Genomic DNA, 19,697 nt, shown 5'->3' with positions numbered 1-19,697 from the left:
TACCTGGGATGCACTTAATATCTCATTGGATTTTCCCCATGTTGTATCAAGTGGTGGCTCAGAGTAGCTTAGAAGACATCTAATCCACTCAGGTTCTCATCCTTCGTTCATATAAGCTTTTAGCTAATAGCAGTTATTCATATTAATTCCCCAGAGAAGATCTTTGAACATGGCACTATTAAATTGCATTCCATTTTTATTACTGTCATCTAGTTCCTTCTGTCTGGTTTCCTGATCATCCTCTGTATTGACTATGCCACCTATTGACTATCATCTTCACATTTTTAGCATGTTGAAAGTATTCGTGCCAAGATAATTGATGCAAAAAAAAAGGAGAAAACATTAATCCAAAAATCAATCCACAGTCAACTCCACAAGAATCCTTCTTCCAGCCTTTTGGCAGTGTCAACACTGACAAAAACACTTCATAAAATCCTCTGTCTATTTTCAAATGCTTCTATTATCCCCCTCTGGTCCAGTTTAACCCCATTGCACCCTATATCAAATTATCTGTGTAATTATCTCTAGTTATGGTCTGTCTCCACTGTTTCCTTTATGTAGCCAACCCATAATTCTTTCAAGGTCTGACAAAAGATTCTGGAAGAAAATCAGAGCAATGTAACACATTCTCCTTTTTTAACCACATTAATAGTTAGTTTCCTTGTTAGTTATTTTCAAAACTCATTCTAAAGCCTTTCATGGTCCAAGTTTCAAGGGTCAATCCTCCCATCCTGCCTGTTCCTCCTCTTGTGAACATAATATCAATTTGTCTGTGTAAATAGAGCTATCTCCTGAATTGACAGATGAATTAGCCCTGCTGGCCCACAAGCCCATGAGGTCATGTGCAAGTGTTCCAGAATGCCTGTGTGAATCCAGTTTCAGTGTGAAGGCCACTGAGATTTCTTCCATCTAAGCTGCAAAAAGCCTGTGTTCATATTTTCATTCCAAGCTTACCCCTGTGCTCAGCATCACTGCATCCAGCTCTGCACTGCTCAGCACAGGAAAGACTTGGACCTGTTGGAGTGGGTCCAGAGGAAGGTCACAGAAAGGCTCAGGGTGCTGGGCACTCCTAAGAAGGTGGGCTGAGGGAGCTGAGATTGTTCAGCCTGTAGAAGAGAAGGTTCCAGGGAGATCTTATCACAGCCTTCAATGCTTGAAGGGGCTTATGAGAAAGATTATTACATAATTTTCAGTGGGACCTGTTGCAATAGCAAAAGGGGTAATGGTTTTAAGCAAAAGAGGGTAGATTTAGACTGGATATGAGGAAGGAATTTTTTGCAGTGAAGGTGGTGAAACACTGGCAGAGGTTGCCCAGAGAGGTGGTAGATGCCCCATTCCTGGAAACATTCAAAGTCATGTCAAATGGGACTCTGAACAAACTGGTTTAGTTGAAGTTGTCCCTGCTCATTGCAGGGAGGGTTGATAAGACCTTTATACTCATGGGCAGTTCTTAGACCACACTGAAATTGTCTTCCACTTGAATATGATCCACTACTAGATACACAAATTGCAACCTTGGACTCTATTGGTGAGACCCTTTTTCTGTTTACATCCTCTGTCATGCTAACCCAGCTTGAATTTTAGCAACATTTTGACAACTCACATTTTACAAACTAGGGCAGGAAAACATGAAAGAGAGAAAACAGTTATACATTTTCTTCCACAAGTATTCACATCATTATTTTTATTTTTTTTTTTCCTGCTTAGCCTTGATTGCTCTTCTGAGAGAAGGAGAGAGCCTGGAGGATCTGATGAAATTGTCTCCAGAGGACCTGCTGTTGAGATGGGCAAACTATCATCTGGAAAATGCAGGATGCAACAAAGTCAACAACTTCAGCTCAGACATCAAGGTATGAGAAATACTGACCAACAAAAGCAAAACAGCAGCTCTACACCCAAATTCCTGCCCTCCAGACAGGGGCTGTGCACTGAAACACTCCAAGCAGCTGAACACATGGAGCTGGGTACATAAAATGCCTTCACTGGGGTTTGCCTTTGCACTTAGTAGTATTCCTTCTCTTTCTCCTGACCTCCCAGTTATCACTGCCAGCTCCTGCACACCAGATGCCTGGGAAAGGAATGGCTGCTGGCTCTGGACAGGGCATTAGACACTGTATTTTCAGTTCCTTGCCTCTATTGCTGAGCTCCTTTCCAAATCTCCCTAAATTACTCTTGACCTGACTTTTGTTTGGAAAAGCCTGGACCTTATTCAAACACGTAGAGAAAGATGATTGAGCATTTCCAATTCCCCTTGATCTTTCCTCACTTGATCTTTCCTTCACCTAGGCTATGTGCTCCTCTGTCCCAACATTTGCTATAGCCCAGAATGCAGTTTTCTGTGAGTTTCAATTCACTGGGACTATAGCTAGACAGGGAGACTCGTGCAAGGCTGGGTCTGTAGTCTGGCATCATTATTTCATATACTCAGGACCTCTTGAGCTTGTTGGGTGCAGATTTCAGCGGCTTTCTCTGTAGGACCTTTGTTGTTCCCAGACAGATGTAGCTGAGCCTCAGTGGTGCCCACTGATGAATTTCAGATCCTAAAACCCAGTGTGAGTCCCAGACAGCATTCCAGATCTGTAGAGGGTGTATAAGGGAGGGTATCTGAGCTGGCTTACAAGAAAGCCAGGGGCTGGCCAGCACACCAACCTCACCTGACTTCTCTGCTCGCAGAATGGCTTGGGAAAAATTCAGCTCCCATGGTACCTGGTCATAGGCTTCACTAGGGACTGAAACATAAGCACAAGCATTTAATTGAAATACAGAAAAAACCCACCAGGGAAGGCAACAGGAGGGGTAGAGAGTCACATCTGATAGTACAGTTTTTATTGTAACAGATTTTTAGTTGACTGGGTGGAGGTGACTGGAGAATATCCATGAAAAGGGAAGGGAATGGAGTCTTTCCCATCTTTCTGTGTGCTGGCCAAAAAGACTATGGTTCAGCTGGTTAAATCTTATCTACAGCTGAAAGCTAAATCACAATTCTAGTGTTTACAGTTGGAAAAGAAGGCACACATTTACAAAATTTCAGTGTTTACAGGCATTCTCTAACTAAGTCTGTCTCCCCACCTCACTTCTGTTGTAAATAAACACTTCCTAGATACAGTACATAGTAATACAGATGTAAAATATTTAAAATAATTCCATTATTGATATTGACTATCAGTAGTAGTCTGCTTAATATTTTGAAGAGCATCAGTTGGGTTAGTTAGTCAAGTCCCTAGACATTAAAATGTAGCTTCATTTTCAGTTCTTTGAGCTCTTTTTGAAGTGAGTTAATATTTTTCACATATGGAAGCAGCGTTGTATTTCACAAAAGATTAAAGACACAACATGATAAACCCTTGTCTTGTTCTTGCCCTTTTGCCTGAAAAATGCTGGTATTGTTGTCAGTGTTAACTTTTGTCCTTGAAAACTATGCTTTCTCTTCCACAACTGTTCCAGCCTTGCTTTGAAATCTACTTTAAACATCTGCTTTCTCCTTCTGCATTTTCTTTTATTAAATGCTCAGCAGCCTGACTTCTACAGCATTATAAAGGTATGCATTTTCTTACCTCTAATTTTACCTTCAGATTAAGTGAATTCTGATATCATTTTGTTGTTGCTGCCCTTTCTGTAAGTTCCACATACAGCATTCTTGTCTCGTGTGTTGGGCATTCTCCAGCAAATATATATTGTGCTGGAGAAGGGGAGAAATAGATTTGGCAAACACAGCATAAAGTAGGAATTGCTAAGTGCTTCCAGCTTAATTAATTTAATTATGTAGCCCAATGATCGATGTAATAAAAATGAAGCATGCAGGCACATTGTTCAGGGGAGCACTGGCAAGCAAAGGGCTGAGCTTTAGATGTAATTTTTCTTCCCTTTAATTTCTCTGTCTGTCACAGGACTCAAGAGCTTATTACCATTTGCTGAACCAAGTTGCCCCCAAGGGAGATGAAGAAGGCATTCCAGCTATTACTATTGACATGTCAGGATTAAGGGTAAGATGAGATAAGTTTGGAGTAAATGCCAATATTTTCTGTCCATTACTTGCATTCCTGGCCAACACACAGCTGCGCTGGGATGTCAGAACCAGCAAATTCTTTCTTGCATTGCAACATGCTTGTAAATCAGAAATCAAAGCTTCCAAAGAATTAAAGAAGAATTAAGAATTATTTGTTTGGATTTTTGTTAGCTAGTAACTCTGAAACTTCAGCAACCATTTAATCATACTGATGAACTACCAGCATGTAACAAGTGTATTTAAATACATTTATCTGTCCATCACATTTATATGGAATATGGCTGTAAAAGCAATATGGTGAGGTGGCTGAATCGTGGGCAAAGCCCATTTGAAAACACAGACTTGCCATCAGTAAAAGTGGGAACGGGAATAGCTGTAATTCCATCAAGGAGCTGCTTTAGCAGCTAGATGCCCGCAAGGAGACCGAGATGGGGTGGGTGCAGTGCTGGGGAGATGAGGCTGACATCCCGTTTGTGCTGGGCAGGAGAAGGACGACGTGCAGCGAGCCGAGTGCATGCTGCAGCAGGCCGAGCGCCTCGGCTGCCGCCAGTTCGTCACCGCCACCGACGTCGTTCGCGGCAACCCCAAGCTCAACCTGGCCTTCATCGCCAACCTGTTCAACAAATACCCTGCCCTGCATAAGCCAGAGAACCAAGACATCGACTGGGGCTCCATTGAAGGTCAGGAAAACGCAAATATCTCATGGTGCACTGTGATATTTCCCTTGCATCTCCTTCTGTTCATGGTTCAGTGCTGTAGGGGGATAGAAGATAAAAAAATAAGGATAGTGTAGAAAGAAATCTTACCCCTAAGGAGTTGCAGCTGGGCAGTTATCAAAGATTAGGAGCAGGGTTGACTTTAACAGGCCACAGCTGTAACCAATGAGAAGAAGAGTGCTATAAAAGAGTGAGGTGGCTGGTTGAGAAGGGAATTGGGAGTCGGTGCTCTGAGGAGCTGCCCACAAGAAACACCAAGAAGGTATGAAACTTTTGTGATAAGGAGACAACAGTATGGAACCCCTGTGATAAGATGCCAACACAGTGGGCTGTAAATTCAGTTTGGGTTTCCTCTCAAAACACTTACATTACTGAAGTGTGGTGTTCTGCAGGCCTTTGATTGATGTGTCTGTTGTTTCAGGTGAGACAAGGGAAGAAAGGACATTTAGGAACTGGATGAACTCCCTCGGTGTTAATCCACGAGTAAATCACTTGTACAGGTAAGATGAGGTATTACACTTCCTTCAGATGATAGATACAGCCAATAATTTGATTGCAAGAATATAAAAACTTCTGGGCCCTATAAGAATATATGCTGCTTTGTGTTTCCCAGGGAACTAAGTTTACCTCTGCTAATAGTTGAATTATGTTTCTTTCCTCCGTTTTTTGGACAATAATGTACCTTTTTTGTTGTTTTCAGTGACCTGTCAGATGCCTTGGTTATCTTCCAACTCTATGAAAAGATCAAAGTGCCAGTAGACTGGAACAGGGTGAACAAACCACCATATCCTAAACTGGGTGGCAACATGAAGAAGGTACAAAAAGCTAGAATATCTCCAGTAGTGATGCCTTATCCTCAGTGAATGTCTGAATAATTTCAAACGGCAGTGTGGGTATTCATGTTGCTCTACAGTCCCAAGGACAGCACCTTAAATGATTTTTGTGCTTAGTCAGTGGATAATTTTTCATTCTGAAAAAGAAATCTACATTAGACTCACTCGCTCTGTTGACAGGTAAAAAATATTTGTTATGTAAAAAGACTTGACAACTTTTGTATCAGTATTTAGAAACTGTATTTGCAGATCCCTTTTGCTACTGCTTTAGGCACTGATTGTAATGCATCTGGACCGTGAGATGCATGGCACCAGCTTAATTGCAGCTGTCTGGATCACTGCCCTCCACTTCAAATGAAGACAGTGATGATAAGCATTCTTGATCAGATGCATCAAGAACCAATCACACAGTTGCTGCTAAATGCAAAGGTTTCTCCCAACTATCTGGATGAGTAATTGCATCCAGTTAGGCCAGAGTGATCAACCAATCTAAAATATTGGCTGGGACACTAATCCTTTGTCTCAGTGCAATGCCACGATGCTGGAGCTACCCATGAGCCATATGCTTTTATTTTCCAGGCTAATTTGCTTTTCAGGCCTTAATAATGAAGTATAGCATTTTCTTCTATGTTAAATGTTCAGAATGGTATTTTTGGGGTGGATCTGCCTGTTGGTAGTCAATCAGCTGTTTTATCACAGAGCCCCAATGTTCCTTTTTGCCCAGGAGGATCTGGGCTGAGTGATCCAAAGAATTTAAAGTCATAGTGTCTTGTCTTCCTTATTTCTTTTTTTTCTTCTATGTTTTTGACCCTGCCATTAACAGCTTGAAAACTGCAACTATGCAGTGGAACTGGGAAAGAATCAAGCCAAATTCTCCCTTGTCGGCATTGCTGGGCAAGATCTGAATGAAGGAAACCGTACGCTCACACTGGCCTTAATCTGGCAGCTGATGAGAAGGTAGGTCAGAGCATCTTGGTGTGCTCAGTTTGCATTGCAGTAGTTTCCTGATGCTCTCACTGGCTACAGCCTTCTCACTCCTCTGTTTGCACTTCAGTGCCAGGGCACAGTGACCTTCTGCTCACTCCTTCTTAAGGATGTGATCAGAGCACACATCTTGTGGGCAAGGCCATACAGTTAGCTCATGCAGAAGATTAATATTGTCACTATCTGCATAGCAACAAGAAATGTTTATTGCATAGAAGAGAGGAAAAGAAGTTAAAAGGTCTCTGTATCAGGGAACAGGCACAGTGTCCCAGAAACAAGGAATTGATGCAGCAGTTTTGCAAGCTGCTTCCTGAATGGGTATAACTCAGTACCTCTCCCCATTTTAATGTAATTCTCTGTGTGTGCATGTTGCTGTGTTTAAGAGTGCCATAACTGAAAGTCAAGAGCCCCTGTAGTTAGGAACTGAATACAAACCGAATTCAGACTATAGAGAAAGGTAGAGTTTTATCAGTAAGGTAGTTGAAATAGGGATGAGGTGATTACTTACCATCAGTTTGGGATATCTTTCCAAGGTGTATGCTGATATATAAGCAAAATACTCCAGGTGTGTTTTTCATGCAGAAGGTCAGTCTTAGGTGAGCAGAAGGATTTCCTTCTATCTCTACAATCAGTGATTATTTTTAAGCACTATGTGGATGAGTAATTTACAATGAGTTACATTGAGAGAAATTCCAGGAATTTTAAGTAACCAAAACTTTTTACATTCCCCAAACAGTGATTAACGAATTGGAGATGAATTAAACTTGTTAGATTAATAATTGTGTTATAAATCATATGCACTGTGAGTGTGTGTGAGGCAGAAGAATATCAGATCATTGGGATGATCCCAGACAAGCTGTGTACATACAGGAGAGTTCTGAGGTAACAGCAGACTTTGAGCAAATATCCTGGCTTCCCTCTTAAGGTACACCCTGAATATCCTTGAAGACATTGGTGGTGGAGAGAAGGTCAATGATGAAATCATTGTCAGCTGGGTCAATGAAACACTCACTGCAGCTGGGAAGAATTCAACCATCTCCAGTTTCAAGGTACAGGATTTTTTTTCAGAAATCTCTGCTCAGGAATCTTATTCAGAGTGCATGTGTGTATGGTATGTAGATGTGTGTATGCCTATACACACACACTCTACATTATGATATAATTCACTGCATAGCTTGATTATTTTTTCATTCCCTTTTAAAAGCTTGTTCAAATACATAGGTTTTATTCAAGGGACTTTATTGTGAAAAAGTAATAGAAATATGATATGAACACTACAGGAAACACCTTGAATTCCAGTTTGGCTTGGGAAATCAAAGGATGGAGACAGGAATGATGACTGGAATTAAGAAACAACTGCTGTGTAGTTGGTTATGAATCAACAGCAATTACAAATGGCAGTATTAAAATGAACAACAGCAATATATTTATAACCTGGTAGTACCGTCCGGGGGTACCTTGCCCTATTTTGCAAGGTACCACACAAACACAGAGATGAACAATTTTCTAGAAATTCCAATTCCGCTAACCGCACAGTATCTATGACACTTCCCAAGCTAGGGAACACTCCATGGATATAAATCAGCAGTTTGTACCAGGCAGGAACAGATCCATCAAACTTCATGTAATGAGTTCAGGAATACACAGCTGGTCCCTCTCACCCCTCCCAACAGTAGATGTCTATCAGCATCATCTCCCCACAGGAAGCAAATGCACTAGCCCTGCACCCCATCTTTTGCTTTATTAATTAATGACATTGTATTCTATGACAAGGTGACCTGCTTCTTGAGTGAGGGAAGGGCTGTGGATGTTGTCTATCTGGATTTTAGTGAAGCCTTTGACAGTGTTTGCCACAACATTCTCTGAGATAAACTGGCTGCACATAGCTTGGACGGTTGCACTGTTTGCTGGTTAAAAACTGGATGGCCAGGCCCAGAGAGTGTTGAACAGAGTTACATCCAGCTGGCAGTCTGTCACCAGTGGTGCCCCAGGGCTCAGTTTTGGGGGTGTTTAACATCTTTATGGATGGTCTGGACAAGCAGATCAAGTGCATTCTCAGTCAGTTTGCAGAGGACACCAAGCTGGGTGGGAATGTTGATCTGCTGAAAGGCAGGAAGGCTTTGCAGAGGGATCTGGACAGGCTGGATTGATGGATCAGGGCCAGTTGTATGAGGTTCAATGAGGCCAAGCGTTGGGTCCTGCACTTGTATCACAACAGCCCCAGGCAGTACTACAGGCATGGGGAAGAGTGGTTGGAAAGCTGCCCAGCAAGAAAGGACCAGAGAGTGCTGGTCAACAGTGGCTGAACATGAGCCAGAGTGTGCCCAGGGGGCCAAGAAGGCCAATGGCATCCTGGCCTGGATCAGCCATAGTGTGGCCAGCAGGACAGGGCAGGGATTGTGCCCCTGTACTCAGCCACACCTTGAATCCTATGTCCAGTTCTGGGCCCCTCACTACAAGCTGAGTTGTAGCTTGTGCACCTCACTGAGGTGCTGGAGCATGTCTGAAAGGCAGCAAAGCTGAGAAAGGATTTATGTTCCAGAGCCTATGAGGAGCAGATGAGAGGGCTGGGGGTGTTCAGCCTCAAGGGAAGGAGGCTCAGGAGAGGCCTTATCACTCTCTACAACTCCCTGAAAGGAGGGTGTAGCCAGGTGGGGCTCAGTCTCTTCTCCCAGGTAACAAGTGACAGGACAAGAGGAAATGGCCTTTAGTTTGCAAACGGCCAGGGAAGGTTTAGATTGGATATTAGAGGAAGTTTCTTCCCTCAAAGGGTTGTCAAGCCCTGGAACAGGCTGTTTAACAAAGTCACCATTACTGGAAGATTTAAAAAATGTGTAGATGTGGTGCTTAGGGACATAATTTAGTGGTGGACTGGGAAGTGCTAGATTAAGGGTAGACTTGATCCTAAAAATCTTTTCAAGCCTAAATGATTCTGTAATGTTTCATCCCTTGGGTAAAACAAAAAATCCTAGAAAGAGTCCTTAGTCTGCCTTAGATTAAAAAATATTCTAAGCAGTTTTGCGAAGATCTAGATGGTATTTGACTGAGTTGTCCATTGCTCTTGAGTCTAGACTCTGGCTTTGTGGGAGTTCTGTCATCCTGTTCTTGCATTTAATTTTATTTTTTGTCTATGCAGGATACCAAAATCAGCACCAGCATGCCAGTCCTGGATCTCATTGATGCCATTCAACCAGGGTCAATCAAGTATGACCTCTTGAAAACAGAGGACCTGAATGATGAGGAGAAACTAAATAATGCTAAGTATGTTTCTGCCAAGTGGCACTTAGCATGAGTTACCTGCTTACATTGTACTAACTCTGTCTTTAAAAATGACTCTGCTGTCCTTTTCACCTGGCACAACCTCATGTGAGAAATACAACCTGAGTTAGAAGCATGAAGGCAGGGAGTTAGGTAGTTAAAAGAGTATCAATGGAAATACAGTGTGTAATGTTATAGTTCCTGCTTCATAAATGCCTAGAAAGGATTGAAATCCCTTGGTTTCACAAGCTCCTATTTTCTCATATTAAATTTAAAATTCTTTCAGATATCAGGGAACAATACCAACCAATAGTGAAGAGGGATTAGTGACAGCTCTTTAGTCACCTACAGGTAGAAAAACGGCATCTTTAAGAGAGAAGGGGCAGGACAAGATTCATGCCTGAAAAACTGGTTCTCTAGATGTGGGTATTGATGTTTTTTCCCTGAATGCAAATGATTTCCTAGCAGAGAGTCAATTCCGAGGGCATGTCCCTCTCCTTTGAGAGTTACACAGATCACCTGCTGGTCTGATAATCAGTTTAATTTCTCTTCTATGCAGTAACTACAAAGGAGAAAAGGATGACTGTAAAGCAATCAGAGCTTCCATTATTTTTGTAAAGACTTTTCCCACTGTTCTTTTCCTTCTATTTCCTACCATCTGTTCTCCTTTTTTTGCAATCCTATGTGTGCTTTTCTCTGTACTTTATTTCTTCATTCCTCTGCTGTTCTTTCCCTCATTTCTCACCCCTGTTCCCCCACATTCCCAAAGTTTCTCTGCATTTTGGGGGAAATTTCACAAATGTATGTGCTCTGAAGTGGAAAGAACCTGGGATTTTCTAGCTTTTTTAAAAACATAGAGAGAAGAGACAGACTCGCTGGAGAACACCCAGTGTCTCTGAGCAGGTAGATGGGAATGTCAACCTGCACTTTCTGGGTATGACTGAAATAAGTCCCCAGATGTTGATTTCCAACAACACTGATTTCCACTGACATCAGCCTTCTGCTTCTATCCTTGCAAGTTTGTTTATGTGCAAAGCCTGAGTCTCAAAGATTGAGGGGGGAGCAAGGTCCCAATGGGTGGTTTTGTGGATAATCTTTTAGGTGATGGAAGATTAAATATCTGTACCAGGACCTGCAGATCCCATCCTGCAGGTAATCAGTGCTCTAACTATCAGGGAATGCACTCTGCCTTTTATTAGAAATGTAGTTCTTTATGAACTTGTCTAAAACATTCCTATAGAAAAGTTTAACTTTGGTAAATCACTGACACCCACTGTGGTATTGATCATGTAAAACACTTAACAGGGGAAAAATTATTGCTTCTGCACTAATTTCTGTCTTTATTTTTTTCCTTTTTTTCTCCCACCTCTGCAATGCAGATATGCAATCTCTATGGCAAGAAAAATCGGAGCAAGAGTCTATGCCCTTCCAGAAGACCTGGTCGAAGTAAAACCCAAAATGGTCATGACAGTGTTTGCTTGCCTTATGGGAAAAGGAATGAAGAAAGTTTAAAGGACAAAGACTTGCACTGATGCCTGTTGTTTGTGCTATGAATTCCTTCAAACTGGATGCTGTTCTCTGTATCAAATAAATATGCAGGGTGCTCATGCTCTTAAGGCACAATTGTTATACATGGTTCCAGGCAGAACCATGCAGAAGTTGTGTATTCACTTGTATCCACGAAATACTTTCTGCTTGATTTCTTTGCCTTATTTTTCCACTTTGCTAGCTATAACCATTTCATATTCCTAAACAAGTTTTTGACACTGAGGCCTAAGCATATCCTTTCATTAATGGATACCAGGGTTTTCTGTGGAGGTCACCCAGTGACAGACAGCTTTTAGGACTGTGAAATGTTATACTCTGCTTCTGCCCTAAAATATTGTCATGCTTTTTGTAGCATTTCTGCCATATTTACCTTCAGTTTGCACCTGGAATAACAAAACAAGTTTCCTCAAGCCAATGCAAGTAGTAGTGACTATTTCTGCAGAGGTAGGATCCTCTGAGGAAATTCTTGTGGAAAAAAATAAGTATTTGGTGTCTGTGACGTGTTGCTGGTATGTAAACTGAGCAGTACTTTTCCCTGCAAGTTATGACTCTGCCATCCATGGCATTACTCACAGATTACATTACTGCTCACCAAAAAAAACACACTGCAGCCTGGTCCGCCAAGAACATCCAAACTCTGGAACCTTGGCAACAAATATTCTCCAAAGGATAATTCATTTTTATGTCATAATACACTTTAAAAGGATTGCAAAGCATGATAGTAATGAAAGCCATGTTAAAGAAACTAAGGGAATGTACTCAGTAGCAATACAATGAGAAGTGAACAAAGGGATGCAGAATGACATATTTATATAGACAATAAAAATTCAAGTGTTAACTTCACAGAATTGCACTCAAGGGGCTGTGGCTCTGATTCAGGAGAGCATTTATACCTGTGCTAGCATAAGAAACACGTACTAAAATGCTCCCCTGAATCTGGGCTGGGATCCTCAACAGAGCTAAATCAGCTTTGCTTTGCAGCTAACAAGGCGCTGTCAATTTGCCTCAGTTGAGGTCCTAGCCCTGTCTATGGATAGTCAGTGGGATATATTTGCACTGAATCTCTTCCTTGGCATGAGACATTTACTGGCCTTTATGTGGATTTTACTGTGGTGAAATGCAGAAGGAGGGAATTTTGCCTTAATGCACTCCTGTTGACACAGTTCTATCCCTCTACCCCTACCTTTCCTCCAGCCCTTCAGAGCTGCCTTAACAAAGAACCAGTAGTCTATGACATGAGAAGTGTCTCCAAATAAAATGTTCTATAAAGCCAAATGTGTAGTCCTTGCTTTTAGTAGTGGATGTGCTAGTTGGTGTGTGTCATGGAGCTGAAATGGGGACAGAGGTAAAAATAATCTGTGGGCTCACTGAGAATGTGTCTTCTGCGTTGTTACTGAAACCACAGATTGCAGAGAATGGAAAGAATTCTTTCCTAGGCTATTTGTGAAAATTCCTCTCTGAGACACTGCCAAAGATGGAACATTGTTCTGGCTGGACATACAGTATGATTTCCCCATTTGGTGCACTGCCCATCATCCTCTTCCTTTGCCCAGGTACTCATAAATTTTGCTTCTTTAAGCATTCTGCAATGCAAATATGCTGCCTTGTTTCTGCAGGAATGGCCAGATCCTGATCCTGATCTGATCTGACTGCCCTGTTTCTCTTAAGAATTTAATACAGGATGAGAAAAATACAGCATCCTAAACCCCATTCTGTCTGGTCCCAGTATTTCCCAGTGCTTCCACAAGAGAAAATCCAAAGTGCTATACTATGGAGATGCCACCCCAGCTTCTTGCCCAGGCAGGGGGAGTTATGAGACCATGGCCCCTGCACTGCTTCTCCTCCTCTTTCCAGGTGTGGCACCTGCCGTTGCCAGAGAAGAGGGGTGGCACTGAAAAGGCAGCTCCACCCCCTTTGTGATTGACTTGGGAGTCCTTCAGAGGTCATCCAGAGAGAGGAAACTCGGACTGCAGAGCTTCTCTCAGGTGGGATGGCCATATTTTGTGTGTCTCATGCACGTGTGTGTGTTTGCAAAATTAAGAGGCCATTTTTTGTTGGATAAATGGTGTAGATCTGAAAGGACTGGGTAATCCTGCCTGACGAGAGCCCTGCTTCAGGTTCCTTGTTTCAGGGAGATGGAGTCACCCCAGACTCAGGGGCAGTCATGAGGGATGAAGTAGATGACAGATTGGACATGGCAGCAGTGCCAGGGTGAGAAAGATGGCTTTTCCCTTGACCCCAAATGAATGGAGGTGTTTGCCATCCCCAGAGAGCAGAAGGGATTTTCAGGATTTTCCATTCACCAGCTCTTAGCAGCTCAGCTTTTTGCACAGGGGTAGGACTTTTAGAGAAGCCTGCTGAGATGGGCAGAGAGGAGGTTTCCATACATCATGCACTCCCACTAGGCAGGGCATGGGACTTCAGGGGCTCTGGGGACTGAAAGCTGCCTCTGCCTCAGGCTCTGGCGAGAGGCCAGGTGATGTACGGTGTTATTTGAACCATGTTTTGTGGAAGGGGCTGCTTTTCCTCCTCCTCAGCCCCCCAGCTCCCTGGCGCGCATCCCTCCCCGTCGGCAGCGCTCTGCCCGCGGGCTTTGGGGAGCAGCATGGCCGAGCGCCAGCCCGCACTCTGCAGCAGGGACAGATAACCACGAGATGGCACTCCCTGCACCCAGAGCTCCCACACCGCCTGCAGCACTGCCATCCTCTGAGGAACGGAGGGAAAAACCTGGATCCTGAGCCCTCGGCACAAAGCCAGCACTCGCCCGTGCGCGAAAGGGAGTAAGTGCTGCTGGCAGGGATGCCACGGTAAATCCCTCCCAGATCTTCAGCCCTGCCTCTGGAATCTCACTTGAAAGACAAATCTGTCGTGGCCCTGAAGGTGTGGGGATAGCTGCATTCTGGTACAGGAGTAGAAATATTTTCACTTTTCAGTGCATTTCTGTTTAAGCGAACTTATTTGATGGACGTGAGGTTTTGCTTTCATGAACTGGTAATAGCAGCCTGTAATAAAGGTCTCTCTCAGCAGGTGCTGAAAGGGTTAAGCCTGTGACAAACATCACTAAAAATACCAACCAGGATCTGGAATGTTTTGCCGTTGCTTTCCTCAAACTTTTTCCATCCCTCTTAGAGAAAGCAGCTGTCTTTGGGATTCACTCCCAAATCAAGCTGGCTTTGTAAGCACTTCCATTATTGATTTTCATTGCACAATTAATCATAATTTTCAATGCTTCAAAAAGGCTTAGACACTTACACGAATAAAAATAAAGCATCAGCATTTAGACTAAATAGGAGAAAAACCATGAGGGCAATCAATCCACATGCCTCAGGGTACAGCCTGATCACAGATGGACTTAGAAGGAAATGTCCCCCCACAGAGTAGTAAAGCATAATTAGGTGTATGATGAGGATTTTACACCTTCTTGTAAATCATCTACCCTAGCTAGAAATCATCTGTTCTAGCCTTAGAAAGGGGAGAGCAAGCAGTTTGGCTGGCTGCTGTGCTCTTGTAGAGATAAGATTGTCTCTATTTCCTCCAGAACTGGGACTGAACCAAAACCCCAACCTGAAGTCACTCATCCTTCTAAGTGCAGCTTAATTCCGTCATGAGCCTAATCACAAACTTCAGGTCTGGTGTACACTGCTGCCTAAATGAGCAGCAGCTTTGATCTGGCTTCTGCTTGGAAAATAGGACCTTTGGAAAATAGGTCTCTGTCAGCTGGCTGCAAAAAGCACAGGAGCAGCACTGGTCCTGCAGCAAGTACCAGTGAGTGCTGCTTTCAGCTTGATGGAGAAATGGATCCTGGTGCCTCCAATGCTGCAAACCCATATGCTGAGCTCCTCAGAGTCAGCTCTCTGTCCTCTCCCACTTCTGGCAGCCTCCTCCACCATATGAAGAACAGACTTGCCAAGAATTTGGGAGCGTTTTCCTTCAGGCTGCTCAGCCACTCAAGCCCAGTGCTTTTCAGGCAAGCAGACAAGGCAAGCAGCAGAGAGCAGCACCACTGAATGCCTAACTCTCATTGCCTGCTGTGTGGTGAGCCAGTTTGCAGCTAAAGTTTGCCCACAAACCTAAGAATCTGTTCATTAAGCAGGGCATGAATCAGAAGAGCACTGTGTACTGGTAAGGTGGCATCTGTGGACTTTGTACAGCTTAATGTGAGAAAACTGTGAATTAGGGCCAAGCTCACGTTATAATGCTCTACTTTATTTTTTGTAATTGTCAATCAGTGCTTGGTAGTGGTTCTCTTCTGCCACCAGGAAAAATGTGTTATTCCCCTGGCAATTCCTTTGCTGCTCTGAAAGTAACACACAGCTCTTAGTACTCAGCAAGTAAAATTACTATATTTATAAAGGACTGTTTTTCATTGCATCTTATTTACTTTTTGTGCCCTGAAAACTTTTCAAAGTGCTTTATGGGAAACTTAATTTGTTCCCAGAATGCAAACTACTATTACTATTCCAGATCCATGATAAATTGTCCAAAGCTTGGCCAGAATTCACACAGGCCATCTGCTCACTGGTGTTACTACAATGTGCCTGAAATTTGTGAAAAGAGCAGAAAGCTACATAACCAATCCCACCTAGACACATTGAACTTTGGGGATTTGTTAAGGATCCAAAGAAGTACAGAAATGAATATCTGTAAATGCACAAGGCACAGAGAGGAGCCCCACACGTCCACTCTGGAATTCTCCTAGCAGGTGCTTCACATGTGTGGTGATGCTTTGATTCATGCAGGCAGAAAAGCAATGTGAAAATGAAAAGCAAAACATCCTGCATGTCTGAGAGGTGGTGAACAAGGCTTAGGAGCACCAGCCCTGCCATGCCTTCTCCTCAAGGCCTGTGTTTGCTTGGGTGTCAGTGAAACCATCCTGTGGTTAGGTAATGTGCCTGTGAAAGGCTCAATCAGCCACAGCAGGGAAAACAGAGATCCTGAGGAGGGATGCAGGCCCTGCCCACCAGTCCTACATCCACTGCTTGCTGCACAGTCAAATCACAATTGGCGTTAGGGAAACGTGGCCTCAGTGCCCCTAATGCTTCTCAGACCTTCCTGGGCTGATGCTGTCCATGCAGTGATCTGATCTTGTATACCAGTCAAATGCCTCTAGAAAATTTCAAAATGTGTAGAAACTTCCCAAATTTGCACTTGGAGCCAAATTCTAGAGTAGTGATGGTGTCTCTGCAGTGTGGATCTGCTTGCACAGACTGATGGTGGTGGGGACCACACCAGCTGAGAGGGGTGAATGAAAGAGGGCAGGACCTTTGCTCTGTGGGCTTTCTCTTCAGCAGCGTCCTCAAACAGGCCCTGGCACCTTTCAAACAGGTCCCAGCATTCTCCAAAAGCCCAAAGGAAAGCTCCACTCTTCTAATCTCTGAGAGACACCGTGCAAGAAATGTGAGCAAGGGCAAGGAGTGCAAAGAAGAAAGCAAATTGTGCTGATCCATCCAGAGATGGGCAGAACACAGCCCTGCTCCAGGGCTAATTGCATTCTGGATATGTGCACACATAACCTTTGTACACAGAGGGGGAGACAGGTGTGCATCCTTGGCCAAAGTATGCTCTCTGTATATGGTACTTGGACACCTTCCTCAAGTGCTCAGAAGTTCTGCTTGGAGTGCTCCTGGGACTCTCTTTGATATCCTTTGTTTACCAAAATAAAACTTGCCTTGCAAGTGCTCCCTGCTAAGACACTGGCAAATAAGTCAAGGTGTACAGGCAAAAAACCAACATGAGTCACTTGGACAACTGTTGTTTGTGTGGTGGTTTATAACAGACCTTCAGGAAGCAGAGCTCATGGAGAAAGTGTTTAAACAGTACAGACATCTCCCCACTTACGCCAAACCTTGCATATACTATAGCAGCTTTCTCTCTGCTAACCCAGGAGGGCTGACTAGCAAACAGAGTAAAAGAAAAGATTTAATAAATAAAATAGGTTGGCACAACAGAGTCCTCAAACAAGTATTTCCAGCCTTTGCTCATACCTATCAACCATGATTGAAACATACTGCTGGGGTGTGTTTTCCCCCAGGTTAATCCATCATTTTCTAGCACAAGCAGCATCTGATTTTTTATATTTGAGAATGATGTGAGGGAGAAATGCCAGAACAAGAGAAATTTAGACATAGTCCAGATTTTCCTCTCCTGGTGGTTTCATGGGCTGCAAAATTGTTTCCTGAATGAAATAACAGAGGTTGGTGACATTGGCCATGTATGCAAATGATCACAGTGTCCTACAAAGATTAATTGGTTCATGAATAAAGATGAGGAGCTGAGGTGTGCAGGGAGAAATCATTTATCAATTATATGCCTTGGAAAACTGAAAGATGATGCAGCCTTAACGGCTGAATGGGTTTGAAAGGGGGACTTGTAAATTGAGTTCTAATTCTGTTCTGCCACATTCATAATAAAGAGCTGTTACACTAATTGCATCCTTGTGTGGCTCATGAGCAACAGCCCTCAGCTGCATCGCACACTGAGCAACAGAGATCAGAGTTTAGTTAGATTTTAGTCATCTTCTGCCTCATGTGGGAAGGATGCTCACTGGTTACCTTTGGCCCCATCAGTAGTGATAATGCACCAAAAAAGGGGCAAGGGCCCATCAGCAATTTTCATGAGATTATTTTGCATTTGCAGCTGAATTTAAAGAACCAGTAAGGACAGCACAGACTCACTTGGCTTTTATGTTCTGCTTCAGTCACACACATGCATCAGCACGATTACCCATCCCTGGAGGGACTCCCTGATTAACTGGAAACAAGAGGATTCTGGAGGATCAAAACCATACCAGACTATGCTAATCCCAAACAAGGAAAAAGATCTGAGGGATGTGGTTGCTGATAACAGCTGACCTCTGCTCCTCCTGCCCCTTGGGCGTGCTTGTTAACAGGTGTACTGTTACAAACAGACAGCACCAGCCCAGCATGGGCTTCAGCACACACTGAAATACAGACTCAGATCTGAGGATCTTGATGAGACTTGTTATTTAAAATCTTGCTGCTGGATACTGTGCAAGCCCCAGGATCAAAGAGGACAGTCACACTTAGGTCACAGCTGAGTATAAGTGAAATCTCATGACACCTGGGTTGCTGAAAACTATAGGAAAAGCAAAGTGACCCCCGACGAAGGGAAGAAATGATGCATCTGACTCCATTGATATCAGAAGGCTAATTCATTACTTTATTATACTATATTATTCTATACTTTATTACACCATATTACACTGAATCTGCATAAGCACTCAACTCCACTCAACTGCACAGAATCTTGCAACTGTCAGCCAACAGTCCCGACACACACACGTAGATTCAATTGGTCAGTGAATCAAAATACCTACACCAGAATCCAATTACCAATTCCCTTCAGGTAAACAATCTTCCACAATGCATTCCACCTGTGCACAACAAGAGGCGCAGCAATTGAGATAAGAATTGTTTTTTTCTTTCTCTGAGGTTCCTTGCTGCTATTCTCAGAAAATATCCTTGGGAAGTTGTGCCTTGCTTTTCTCTGTGAAGAGGAATGCCGCCACAGAAAACCAAGGGTGACACTTAGGAGAGTCGCTGGACATTACTCAGTGGCACTGCTGCAACTGCTTGAGACCATCTTGCTGCAGCAGTTCAAGAAGTTTGACTTGTTTTATCTGACAGCTTTTCAAGGTCTGCTCTCTTTCACCAAAAAGAGCAGCCTGCAGGAGCCCAGGCATCCTAGTGTGTGCAAAGGGACCTTGAGCAATGATAGACACCCTGACTTAGCAGGAACACGAGTGCTGGTCTCTGCTGCTGCCACCATTTTGGGCACTGACATCTTAAAGCACCACACAAAGATGTGCCAGAGCCTGGTCTGGCTGAGGTACAGCACCCAGTCTCTGTGCAGGGGACACTGGTGTTACTACATGTGAATGTGCAGAGGGAGAGGAGAGACAGCATCCAGTCAAAAGAGTGAAGACATCTCTTTAGAACTGCCTTTAAAGTGTGATTACATTTTTTAAAGCAGTATAATATTGGCATTGGGAGGCTATATATATTACCAGTCCTAATTCCCAAATGCATATTTTTCAACAAAGAAATCAAGAGAATACTTTATTAATTATCTGCTCTGAAAACCAAGACCTGCTCATCCCTCTTTAAACAAAAGCCTGTGCATCTCCCAAAGGGACCCTAAAAGTCAACACAAACCAGCACAACTGGAATTGTCCCCCATTAGTACAAGGCCTCTGGTCACATTTGCTATGGCAACACTTGCAAGTATCAGCTCAGCACAGCCCATGGACTACCCAGTGGAGAAGGAATAATTAATTCAAATGCAGCAAAATCTTTGAACTCTGACAGAATTTTTGACCAAGCAGCTCTTCAC

The 19,697-nt window shown here is 43.3% G+C and overlaps 1 protein-coding gene across 10 annotated transcripts in view; it reads left to right on the top strand.

Annotated features, from left to right (window-relative positions):
• The window catches only part of LCP1 (lymphocyte cytosolic protein 1), a 50,668-nt gene extending 38,054 nt beyond the window's left edge, over positions 1-12,614 (top strand). For 7 of the 10 annotated variants that reach the window (XM_064714624.1, XM_064714660.1, XM_064714633.1 and 4 more), the window contains 10 exons: positions 1,708-1,850; positions 3,512-3,538; positions 3,888-3,983; positions 4,491-4,686; positions 5,144-5,222; positions 5,423-5,537; positions 6,379-6,512; positions 7,465-7,588; positions 9,676-9,800; positions 11,177-12,614. In XM_064714624.1, coding sequence (XP_064570694.1) covers positions 1,708-1,850; positions 3,512-3,538; positions 3,888-3,983; positions 4,491-4,686; positions 5,144-5,222; positions 5,423-5,537; positions 6,379-6,512; positions 7,465-7,588; positions 9,676-9,800; positions 11,177-11,309 — 1,172 coding nt within the window. In that variant the 3' untranslated portion in view covers positions 11,310-12,614. The remainder of the gene's footprint in view (positions 1-1,707; positions 1,851-3,511; positions 3,539-3,887; positions 3,984-4,490; positions 4,687-5,143; positions 5,223-5,422; positions 5,538-6,378; positions 6,513-7,464; positions 7,589-9,675; positions 9,801-11,176) is intronic. The other 3 variants (XM_064714687.1, XM_064714614.1, XM_064714677.1) reach the window with 1 other exon arrangement.
• The last annotated feature ends 7,083 nt before the right edge of the window (positions 12,615-19,697 follow it).

The sequence above is a fragment of the Zonotrichia leucophrys genome, chromosome 1, assembly GCF_028769735.1.
Source record: "Zonotrichia leucophrys gambelii isolate GWCS_2022_RI chromosome 1, RI_Zleu_2.0, whole genome shotgun sequence".
Classification (NCBI taxonomy): Eukaryota; Metazoa; Chordata; class Aves; order Passeriformes; family Passerellidae; genus Zonotrichia; species Zonotrichia leucophrys.
Note: the sequence above shows the minus strand (reverse complement) of the source record. Positions and strands in the feature narration are given on the sequence as shown.